At 39.6% G+C, this 12,399-nt stretch overlaps 2 protein-coding genes across 5 annotated transcripts in view; both read right to left on the bottom strand.

The window, feature by feature from the left end:
• The window catches only part of gabra6b (gamma-aminobutyric acid type A receptor subunit alpha6b), a 277,852-nt gene that overhangs the window by 118,945 nt on the left and 146,508 nt on the right, over window positions 1-12,399 (bottom strand). The gene's annotated exons all lie outside the window — the stretch shown is intronic.
• gabrg2 (gamma-aminobutyric acid type A receptor subunit gamma2) overlaps window positions 1-12,399 on the bottom strand; it is a 67,751-nt gene that overhangs the window by 55,244 nt on the left and 108 nt on the right. For all 4 annotated transcript variants that reach the window (XM_074611069.1, XM_074611070.1, XM_074611067.1 and 1 more), the window contains exons 1-2: window positions 11,896-12,399; window positions 110-249 (exon numbers count right to left, since the gene is read on the bottom strand). The exon at window positions 11,896-12,399 is cut by the window's right edge. In XM_074611069.1, coding sequence (XP_074467170.1) covers window positions 110-249; window positions 11,896-12,017 — 262 coding nt within the window. In that variant the 5' untranslated portion in view covers window positions 12,018-12,399. The remainder of the gene's footprint in view (window positions 1-109; window positions 250-11,895) is intronic.

The following is a 12,399-nucleotide window of genomic DNA, read 5'->3' as shown; positions in this document are numbered from 1 at the left end:
GTCAATGAGAGCATATACGTGTTTGATGACAAATGCGGTCCTAAATGTGGGTGTATTTCTTTGGGATTCTGCGACTAAACGGATCATCTGTTGAGAAATGAGCGCCCACCTCCGATGTCAGGTCTGAGTTTGTTGTCATATCCGTCTAGTAGGCTGTTTAGGATGTGCGTGACGTCACTCTCGTACACTTTGGGAGTCAGCACCCACGTCTTGTTAGCCACCTCATCGTCTTCCTCAGTCTGGAAGGAGCTGCGGGGAGGAGAGAGAGAGAGAATAAATGCAAGCAATCAATAATTTCTTTTAAGAAGGAGAGCAAGCAGTGTGTGTCCTAGTGTGCTCTGCTTTCCAGAATATGAAGAAATATTAGGAGACGAGAGATACAGCGAGGAAAAAAGTCTTTTGAAGATCTCAATTCGAGGTCGGGAGATGAATTGGGATATTTTCAGGGCTTTTCATCACCATGTCATTGCTACTAGAGACAAACTAAAATATGTTTTCCCTTTCCATTTTGTTTCTGTGATTTCTCGTGAAACAAAGTAGTCGCACCATTGGAAAAATGCTAATATGAGTTACAGAAAAGAGTGAAATAAATTGATCATTTTGTAGCATTAATATATGAATCATTTATGGTGCACATGCAATGCAACACTTGTGATGAAGAAAATGCATTTTCTCAATTTTTCCACACTATAAAAGGTTGTTGTTAATCAAATATACACATTGGTTTGGTCTACAACCCGTTAAAGTCCTGTTGTTTCTATTGCGCACAAGTCTACAATATACAGATTGATACTTAATAAAGTACCAAGTATCAATCTGAATGTGTTTTGTGGAAGAACCCACCAATATTTCAAGACCAATCCCATGATGCATTTAGACCACATCAGATATGACGTAATGCTATCTGATGTTTGATGTGAAAATGAGAAGAAAACGCTGAACGTATTTGCGTTAGATCTTTGCATTCCCTGCACGGATGTGACATTTGTATAATCCCGTGGTTGGCCCTCAGACTTGTTCATAGAATACTTGCAAGAGATGCAAAATTTACAAAAGCAATCATAGCCTGAAATGGCACGAGGCTCACACATACAGTACATGCTCATCTAAGAGGATATAAAACAAGATATATGGAGAGTTTATGGCCGATGGGAGTTATGCTGCCTCGGAGGGGACATGCTGCAAGATGATTTAAGGAAGATAACTCATTATACACGGTTTGGTTTATTTACAATGGAACCTACATCAGCGCATATTAGTGTGCCAACCACACCAGCTGAGAGCCACTATCATCTATGTGACACGCCGCTTTCGTCGTTAATTTTGTCCTCCCGGAAGCCTTGTACACACTTTTTCCCCGTGGAGACGTGTTACTAATGTTTAATTTAATGAAATGCGGTTAGATAGTCAGCAACTTTGTTCGCATTAGTCATGCAAACTCACCGCAGTTTAGACAGCTGATGTTAGCATTAATGTCAAGTTAACTTGGACGCAACGTTAAATGCCCAACTGGACAGATTCATCACGAGGACTCATGAATTTTCTTCTTCTGTTAAGACTGAAACAAGTCCAATAATGGTCGCTCTTTCAAAGTGAGATGTTTTGACTTTTTTGGCTTCCGCCCAGGTGGCCAGCTTTCCCCAAGTGATAAAGGACTAGTGTGGTGAAGTATACTAGGCATGAACTCAAAGCACTAGGTTTTATTACCGCAAAAAGTAAAATTTAACAGCGAGGAAAAAGTCAAAACCACTGCACAAATGGTCTTCATTGCATAAATGTGACAAAAGAAATGCAAACAAATGTAAGAATTGAGTCTGAATGATAACCTCCACAACCAGCGTCAATACCAGCTAAAGCTCTCCTTCAATTTTCCACTATGTGACTAAATTCCAAGATGGCAAAGTTGAGGAACTTGACGGCAGAACTGTTTGTCGAAGCGTAAACAGGGTTTTTAGGGGCCCCCGAAGCTTCTGCAGAAGACAAGCCAATTTTCCTGAGTTTACTTCCTCACCTCAGACGTCTCAAACTGAAAGGATAATGATGTCTCAAGAGCCCCCCGACCACAAATATCACCACAGCGGGGCTGTAAATGTTGTTCCTGCTCTCCCACAGATGGTATGTTCTTGGTAAATTATGTCTGAAATGAAGGTTTAGTCTCTTTTACAATAGAAATGTTTTAAGGTTTGAGAGCTGGATAGGAGATGGAGGTCTGACAATGCATTAGAGCGAATTAATATGTTGCTGTCGAGTAGGACTGTAGTGTGTCTGTAGCACTACATAATGCTGTCTGCAGTAAGAGGAAAGATGTGTACAGCCAGAGGGCAGGGGTGAGATGCGTATATGCACTCTATGTGCGTGGCAGAAAAACATGAACGTGATGTGTGAATGTTAGTGAAAGAGACGAGACTGGGGGCCAGATTCATGTCCATAAAAGCACAGAGAAAATGTGCGCTGCATCTTGTCATTCAATTTGTGCTAGCACTATCTGCGTGTAATTAGTGTGTGATTTACTAAGGCAGCAGTTCTTTGCGCAGTCAGTGTCCGGGACTGCCTTCTGGACGTGTTTTGTGCATTAAGGGTTAAAAAAAGTGCTGTTCGGTGGTTGGATTTTCCTGAGATTAGCAACCTCAAGAAACGTAAAAACAAGTCACAAGATAAAGTTACATGAAGAAGTAACAAAATACTTACAAAGGCTTCAAGTGAAGAAAAATATTTAAGCTTCTAGTACTGATTAAGTTTTAATCTCGATATCAACCCTCAAGAGGTTTGTAAAAGTACTTCAGTTGAGTCATACTACAGTCTAAGGAATTGAAAAAACATTTGGACTGAGAGAATATGGCACAAAAAACACGTCTTGTTAAAAAATTATAGACATGTATCTTTTATAAACCTTGACTAAATACGGAGGAACAGCGCTTCTAAGCACCTTTTATTCAAACTTGAGGTCTGCTCCAAGTCTCAGGTCTTTTAAATCAATACTTACAACTTTTCTGTTTTCTATTGCCTTTCATTTAATTAAATCTGGGACTAATTATTATAGGGCTATCAATAGATTAAAATATTTGATTGTGATTAATCGCAAAATGAATCACACATTTTTTTATCTGTTCAAAATGGGAGATTTAAGTATTTAATACTCTTATCAACATGAGAGTAGGCAAATATGCTTCAAGTGCAAATTTATGTATATATTTATTATTGGAAATCAATTAATAACAAAAAAACAAACAGATTTTGTCCAGAAACCCTCACAGGTACTGCATTTAGCATAAAAACATGCTCAAACCATAACATGGCAAACTCAAGCCCAACAGGCAACAACAGCTCTCAGTGTGTCAGTGTGCTGACTTGACTATGACTTGCCCCAAACTGCATGTGATTATCATAAAGTGGGCATGTCTGTAAAGGGGAGACTCGTGGGTACCCATAGAACCCATTTACATTTACATATCTTGAGCTCAGAGGTCAAGGGATGCCATGCGAAATGGTCATGCCATTTTTTCCTCGCTTAAATTTAGCGCAAGTTTGGAGCGTTATTTAACCTCCTTCATGACAAGCTAGTATGACATGGTTGGTACCAATGGATTCATATGATGCCAGTATCTTCACTCTAGCTTTAAAACTGAGCCAACTACAACCTAAAAATCGCAAGTTGCATTAATACGTTAAAGAAATTAGTGGCGTTAAAAAGAAATTTGCATTAATGCGTTATTATCGCGTTAACTTTGACAGCCCTAATTCATTCATAGCTTGCGCACGGCTGTTACTGCATTGTGATTTGCATAATGCTATTTAACCTGTAAGTCTGACTATTTATTGTACTCTTTTGATGTGTCTTTTATATACATATATCTTGTCTTAATGCTTTTTTATATTTTACGGTAAGAACTATGATTTATAGAGCACAATATTAAGATTTCTATAGAATACAGGATAATTAAAATGTCTTTTTCCCACTACAATTTTCTATTAAAACACCAGTGTAAATGTGCAACACACTCTTAGCAAGGAGCTCATTTTTCTATGCAAACCAAGAACCTGGGTAATATCAGATGGAATGTGCAATGAACCACGCATTTCATATCTGCTGCTATTTGTGTCATCTCCCATGTATAATGCATATGCATAAAGGAGAGGCTTACATCACTAATTACATGGAAGTTGTGCCTCGGATGACAGAAAACTTTGATTAAAAAAAAAACACAGATTTGTTCAGGCGCACAATGCATCAGAAAAACAAGTCAGAGTAAAGTGATAGATTGATAGAAGAGATACAGATGGAGAGAGAGATTCCAAGAAAGAAGGGTTTGGTGAACCGGCCAACAGCACAAAAAAAGAGCAACAGTGAAACAGTCGGGAGCTTTCATCAAAGCTTTAAAGCAATGAGGAGAAAAGAGACTTCTGAATGAAATAATAAAGAATCGGTAATGGTGAGGGGGGAAAAAGAAGACAGCGTTTCCATGGTAAAGCACAAGGATAAAGGCCCTGATAGCTTTCTCATGTTCTCAGGCTGGGTGCTAGGAATAATGTTTTGACCAGCACTCTTCTTTAGACTGCATTAAGTGCCATTATGTGCCATCCATCTCCACCACAACACTAGTGCCTAAAACATTAAACCTTAATAATTGCACTCAGGTGGACCCTTTTAGATATGCCTTATTGGATGTTATAAAAGATGTATCCAGGGAGTATGTGTCTCTGGCATATACACACTTTATGTATAGAGAGAAATGTAGATGCATAGATAGATGGATAGATCAGCACAGCAGAGAATTAAGGGTGTTAAGAACTTGAAAAGATGTTTTTTTAGGTTGCTCGCAGAGTATCTCTGTGTACATGGAAATGCTCCAAAGACAAGTAGATCAAAAGGAAGAGCCATGTGTTCTCCACTGCAGGCAGATCTGAGGTTTTGCCTACTAATTTGGTACCTGAAGATCCACAGAGAGGTCTGCCTGCATCAGTGTGTGTGTGTGTGTGTGTGCTGTCATGCGTATTAGTGTTTGTTTTTCATGCATATGCATGTTCGAGGCTGTGCATGTAATGACGGGAGAGCACTGGAGTTAAGTGTTGTGTTCACAGCTACTCTCATGACGCTGATATTTTCATACATTCTACCCCGAAACATTCAGCGCCATCATCAATAAACAATCTCATCAGCTCTATATATGCAGCGGTCAAAACCTGTTCTTGCTATTAAACAGATCTCAATTAAAATGTCATCTAAAGGTTTCGTGTAAAGCAGCAGAGGACTGCCCCTTCCTCTGCATCATTCATGAGATGGTCCAAGTAGGGTAATGACAGCAATATGAGCTATGGAAACAGCTACGTGCCTAATAGCCTCCACATCGAGCTCCCTTGATGTATCATCTATGCATTTTTAAAATTGTAGCTACAGTAATAAAGGAACCAAATCATCAACCAACATGAAATTGGTCCTGCACCGCATGGCAACGACTCAACAAACCACTCATGCACGTCACGTTGTTGCTACGACCCCTTCTCTCACATCTCTTCATGTTCTCCTATGTTTTTTTCCTTTTCCTTTATAATATCAGCCCGTTTTTACAAAAAGGTGTACGAATGCCACGATAATGCGTACGGCGTTTATCATGCAATAAGTACGCCTTTCTTGATTTCTGTGTGTCATTTGTACGCCATGTATCCTGTACAGACTGCAATTTAAACGCATCCGCCTATAAACGCTACGGTATAGTGTTGTCTCTCTACTGGAATTTCCCAACTTCGATACAATACCTTATAAAATATTGATATTTTATACCATTTTCGATACAATGGGGAAAGTGTGTGTGTCAACTCGCTGTCAGAGACGAGAGCAGAAAGCGCAGCTGGTATAGTTTTTTTGTGCATGTAAAAGGTCTTCAAAGTCACAAAGCCCAAAGTCCACATCAAAGGGAGTTACTCTACACCACAGAAACACTGCTCCTGATCTGCCTGAAACACCTTGGTTGAAGTCCCGCCTTTTTTCCGTAACGTGGTGATGTCACCAAGTAACATATTTTGCCTATCGGCTAGTTTGGCACGCCCTCAAACAAAGCTAGTTAGAGTGGAGCTGAAGTAGAGTCTGCAGAGTTTGGTTCTGTTGACCAATCACAACAGTGGGCCAGCTGACCAATCAGAGCACACTGTGATTTTTCGGGAGGGGGGGGCAGGAGCTCAAAGAGAGCGTTCAGAGAGAGGGTGAAAAAAGATGCTGCAGCAGTAAAATCAGGCCATATGTGTTACCATGGAGGGAAACAAAACATCAGTGGACTAGTTTTAAAAGTATCCTCTCTCTACTCTAGTATCCCCATTCACCTGCTGTGTACCGGTGTCCTTAAAATAGAAATGCACAAACCCTTTTGGACTAAAGGTAGTAGATCTATATTTATCCCCAGGATCTCTTAGAATAAAGACAGAACTAGTGAAAGCCGTAGTGGAAAGCCTTTAGATAGGACACCCAGAAATAACACGGCATGTTATGTTGCTAATATCCATGACCCTACTTCAGGTTTCTTGTGGTACTTACTGGGCTGTTGTTAAAGGGGACCTATAATGCTTTTGTGCTTATTCCCTTTCCTTTAGGGTGTTATATAGTTTTGTGTGCATGTAAAAGGTCTGCAAAGATATAAAGTCCAAAGTTCAATCCAAATGGAGTTACTCTCCCCCACAGAAACTGAACTGCCTGAAACACCTTGCTTGATGGCCCGCCTTTTCTTCTGTAACGTGGTGATGTCACCAAGTCACACATTTGCATAACACCTGCCTAGTGGCACTGGGCTTGTTGGGAGGGCGGGGCAGAAGATTCAGGAGGGTGAAAAGAGGTTAAAGTAAAGCGTCTTTTGAACATTAAAACATGTAAAAACCTGAAAATAAGCCCAATAGGTCCTCTTAAATTCACACAACTCTCTCCTAGAACTCTGAAATCACGCTCTCGGACCATGACACCTCCTGGGTGATGAATAAGACAGACTCTCTAAATTGTAAGCAAGAGGCAGCTATGAGCTTTGACGGTCATCTGCTGCTCTCCTGTCAAACTGTCTTAAATCGAAAAAAGAAGATTGACATCTGCGTGCTATCAACCACATCTCAGGAATTCTGAGACATTAATACATATGGTAGTCATTATGGGATACATGACAGATTGACAGTTTGTCAAAACATCCCAACCCTTTCCAAGTGATGACAAGGAGCAGATATTGTATGAGGGTTTGATTGAGTCCAATACACCGTTGGTTTCCCATTTAAATGGATGGTATTTTAAAGGAACTGCACTTACCAATAAAAAAAGTGGTATAACTGGAATGCAAAAGGGATTAAATTCATAAAATAAGCGTAACATTTTTCCCACATCCTCCACACTTACAGCGGCTCTAAAGAATACTACAAACCTGTATTAATTTTTATCAACTGGGATTATTGTTATGTACCATCTCCATTGAATGTGTTATATCCATAGCATATTTTAGCTAGAATTTACTCATCACAGATCCAAGAGTCTCATGTTAAAAAATATGGATGAAAGATTGAATTTAAGTCACTTTACTGTAATTGATTTATATCCAATTATGCAAGCTGTAAATAACTGTGTGGGTTTATAAGTTGTTGGCAAGGTATATGTTACTTGTTTGTTAATTGTTTAGCAAGAGGACCCTTTGTTAGGTTGCTGTGGTATGTACTACATTAGACACTGACTACATTTACATGCACAAAATATTCCAGGTTTTGCCCTTATTCAGAAAAAGACAACATTCCTACTAAGCTGTTTACATGGCTAAAGAAAATGAATATTCCACTAATATTTCCATTTACATTCAGCCGTGCATACTCCGATTCACGGAACCGGTGGCGGATTTGTTCGACCGTGTGAACACGGCCTCCCGCTTTCATTCCTTAAACCATCTTCTTGAAAAGGTTAGCGTTGCGATATTTGCACATTTCCAAAAACCTGTTGATGTCTTTCATAATGTTTAAAAGTAGGTGCGTTTCTCCTTCCGATCAGAAATGTGGGTTTTTCTTTTGGACAGGCATGTCTGCAAACTCGCGACTAGTTGGTTTGTGTACAACGCACAAGACTGTCCGTAAACAGGCAAGAGGCCGTGTGTCGCAAACTGGCGTAAAAATCCCAATTGCATATTCTGAATGCGCCGTATACCTGTCCAAAGAATGCTCCTAAAACCCAAATAATATCCGCATATGCCACATGTCTTAATTGTAAAATGCTATGTTTGGAATAAGGCTTAATTCCAAATATGCTGTTTACATGACCCGTATCAAGTTTGGAATATCATCATATTCAGAATAATGTGGAATATTAGTGTGCATGTGAATCTAGTCACTGTATTGCTTTTGTTATCTTATTGGAATCCTGCGTTGCTGTCACTGGTACATGGCACGAGCTATACAAGTTCAACATTGAAAGTTTAGGTGATGAGGAAAAGAGTTAAATTCACAACACACAATTTTCACCTCAGAGAAATATTATGGTGTGAAACATTGAAAGATTTAGAGGTAATATGCCATACCAAGGACTATTCACCACATATGGAGAACATATGTTGTTAACAACTAGTATTACACTGCTGGACCTACTAAAAGCTTAGTATTTTTCACATATGTCAGATTATAAGAACTGTATTATTATTTGACAGGCATTAGAGGAAAATGTATACATTATTTCATATAATCAAATGTGATAATATAGTGATATCATAAAAACTAGCATGGCTTAATGGAAACTTTACGACAATCCTGACATCTGATATACTCTAATGTCTAACTATTTTGATAATCGATTAATCGGTTTGAGTCATTTTTTAAGAAAAGAAAAAGTAAACATTCTCTGATTCCAACTTCTTAAATGTGAATATTTTCTGGTTTCTCTACTCCTCTATGACAGTTAACTGAATATCTTTGAGTTGTTGACAAAACAAGACATTTGAGGACGTCATCTTGGGCTTTGGGAAACACTGATCGACATTTTCATCAACAGATTAATCAAGAATGAAAATAATCGTTATTTGCAGCCCTAGTTCCATGTACTGTACATATATCCAGTGTCAATGTGCATCAAACCAATATAGGTTCTTATTGATCAATGGGAAATACAAATTAGTATTAAAATATGTTCTGGTAGTAGTGGTGTGGTGTGTCCCAAATTGCGATTATATAATGAATTTCATCTGCCACCTAAAATGATGAAGGTGAGTTTGCAGATAATAAACATCACTCGGCATAATAGAAAACCTGAGCAGAGCACTTCCTCCCTCTGACATCACTTCCTCCTGTCATGGGCCATAACACCATGGTTTACTCCTAGTGGATCCTGGGCCTACATCTGAAGCCTGATGGAACAATATGCCAAATGTCTTCTACTTCTACTCCAGGAAGACTGTGCACTGGGGTTAATGTCATTTGATGCAATCAGACAGACATCACTACACATAGTAACTGTCAATGAGTCACAAAGTAGCATAGATTACTGAAAGCATGCCAGAGGCCTTGAGAGATGTCTGATGTAAGAGGTCTCGCACATGAATCACAAATGATGTCCAACGCAACGTACTGAGCAATTAGCTCTCTTCTAATTATCAAACAATACACATGACTTGTATATAAACTATTTGAATATGGCTGCATCTGAAATACTATGCACTACATACTCAATATGTGTACTATCGTTCAACATACTTTTGTATGAATAAGCAGTAGTATGCATCTCTTCCGACGCACTGAGCAGTAATTTACAACGTCACTTCCTGAGAGCCTCCTTGCCGGTTGGGGAAAGTGTAACCATGGTAACCCGTGCCAATCTCATGTGACCAAAACGACGATTTGTGAGAATTAAAGTCTGAACTAATTTAAAAACTATATTACGCCTAGCAAAGTGGAATCTTATACTAACACTTCAACTGAAGCGCTATTGACGTTACAGAGCTGTCCGCCAACGTCCGTTATGAGCGTTGTCATTACTATCGCGTTGCATTGTGGGATATTTATGCCGTCGCAGTGTCCAGCGTTTACATACTGGAATATTTCACCGGAAATAGTATGCAATTTGCGTACTATTGGTTTCATACTAAGGTTTCAAGCAGAAAAGATCTCACATACTGTTTTCGAATACTAAATATCATGTTAGGACGTAACCTATGGTGCTTTCAAATGGGGTCGTGTTTACCGTGTTCACAAGAAGAGTCCATATGAACTCAAGTGGTATTTACCATCTCGTAAGTGGAAAGCTTCTGAAAGCTCAGAGTTCACAACTTGTGACGTGTTTGTTGATGTTGTCAGAAATGGCGGAGGCCTTGGAAGTAAATTTTTCGGTTCATAATAAGTGAATATATTGTAATTTTAGTCGTATATTGTTTTTCTTCGTATTTTTATAATATGTCTGAGGAAAATGTTGATATTCCCAACGGCCTCATCTTTTTCCTCTGTCATTATGCATTTGCTTTTACTGCATTATGTTACCCACTTGCTAGCTTGCTAAATTTGATAGCCTCTGTGGCTTCTAGATGCCAACAGTAACGTTAATATTGCCGTTGCTTAGCAGCGGTGTTCTCACGTCTTAACTGCTTGAACGCATATTGTGAACACGACTTCCCACGTTGTAAACACAAGCTCACGGGTTTCATTTGAAGGCACCATACTATATCTTGCCGTCATTGAGGGATAACGATATTACATTTGTACATTTGTTTACATACAGAGCTCACTTTTGGCCTTGTTATGACTATTTAAGAATGACACATCTCAGTTCATCGATGCACAACGTAAACAACCCAAAGCTTGGCCCATAAATCTCAATTCTGGATGTAACTCAATGGGGACAAGGTGTAGTGTTTACTCAAGCATATATTACTTGTGCATGCAATTAGACGTACACAGGCCTGACAATGAAAGGCTGGGCACTGGGGGTAGGGAGGGAGCCCCCGAGGTTGCGGATTGAGCAAGACGGTGATTGAACGTCGTCTGATTTATCTGCCTCCATTTTTCACCCTCCAGCAGCAACAACAAGACGGAAGCGGAGCGAGGGAGCCTAGCCATCCTTCCTTCCCTCTTGACTTCTCTCGTCTTTAGTGCACGAGAATAATGTCTTGACGGGGAGGACAACCAAACAGCTTCTTCTTCTCTCAACAAACTCAAATGTGCACCAGCTGAAATGACAGCCCCTTTGCCACTGTGTGTGTGTGTGTGCAAGACAAGGATGAGTGCATATGTGTGTTATCCTTGTCCTTATTGTTCCTTTACACTTGGATTCTCTCTGTGTGATTGTCTGCCATTTTGAAATGCTTTTTTTTTTCTTTTTTTTTTTACTTCAAATACATGGGATGAAACAGACCCTCATTCATACCCACGTTATCTTTATTACATATATATCTATATATCTATTGGATCCAACACCTGTGTTTAATAAGGAGGCTTATTGGCTCCTAGAATAAACCTGATCCTTAAAGACAGCTTATAGCAGAGACTATGTGTAGCCTTAGCTTCAAGCAAATTAGCCTGCTGCCACTATGCTATTTCTAACACTGGGCAGATTGGGTGAGACACTGGAAATAGAAATATGCAAAATTGCCCAGTAAAAATCATATTTTTTCCACAGCCGAATATTTAAGTCAGTCTGTCGCTTTTGTTTTATATTAAAAAAAATGTCATCATGATGCACGAAACACCTCCCATATCTAAAAAGAAAAAGATATATCCGCCACATGAAATGCTTTTCTAATAAAGAAATCGTCCAGGATAACACTAAAAAGCAGGCTTGTGTTGGCATTCAATGGCAGGCACCGCATCATTATGTGTTGTTAAAATAAGACACACCACCACCACCACCCAACGAAAGCCGACACAGATTTGTTTTAAAGAGGATAAATATGAGGCGTTAAGGTCTCTTACCTTGCAGGGAGATTAACGACAATAAACAGCCAGAGAAACAGCTTCAGAGGAAGGGAAGGCTTCGCCATCGCTGTCGAGCATTTGCAGGCTAAATGTGGCGAAGCCATCATCATCATCACCATCTTCGTTTCCTCTTTTTGTTTTTTTATTGCAGATGGACGTGTCCAGTCTTATTTACTGTGTTTCCTCTCTACGATACATTACGCACGTTATAGGCGGCAGCGGGTCTTTGCAAATTGTAGAAGACCCGAGGCGGACGTGCGGTGGCAAAAATCGATGCGAGCAGAAAGAAAGCTGGATCAAGCGTTTTTTTTTCCTTATTGCGCGTCTGTTGCCGGATCGGAAGCCTAAAAAACAGGGCCCTGAAAACCTACTGCCACAGACGGAGAAGAAGCCCCCTCCTGTAATATGCTACTCTAATATCGAGCAGCTGAAAAAGAAAAAAAAACAAAGCATTCAGAGCGTCAGTCTGAATGCAGATTAGCAGTGAGAGGTCAGAGAGGA

The sequence above is a fragment of the Sebastes fasciatus genome, chromosome 16 (genome assembly GCF_043250625.1).
Source record: "Sebastes fasciatus isolate fSebFas1 chromosome 16, fSebFas1.pri, whole genome shotgun sequence".
In the NCBI taxonomy this organism is placed as follows: domain Eukaryota; kingdom Metazoa; phylum Chordata; class Actinopteri; order Perciformes; family Sebastidae; genus Sebastes; species Sebastes fasciatus.
Note: the sequence above shows the minus strand (reverse complement) of the source record. Positions and strands in the feature narration are given on the sequence as shown.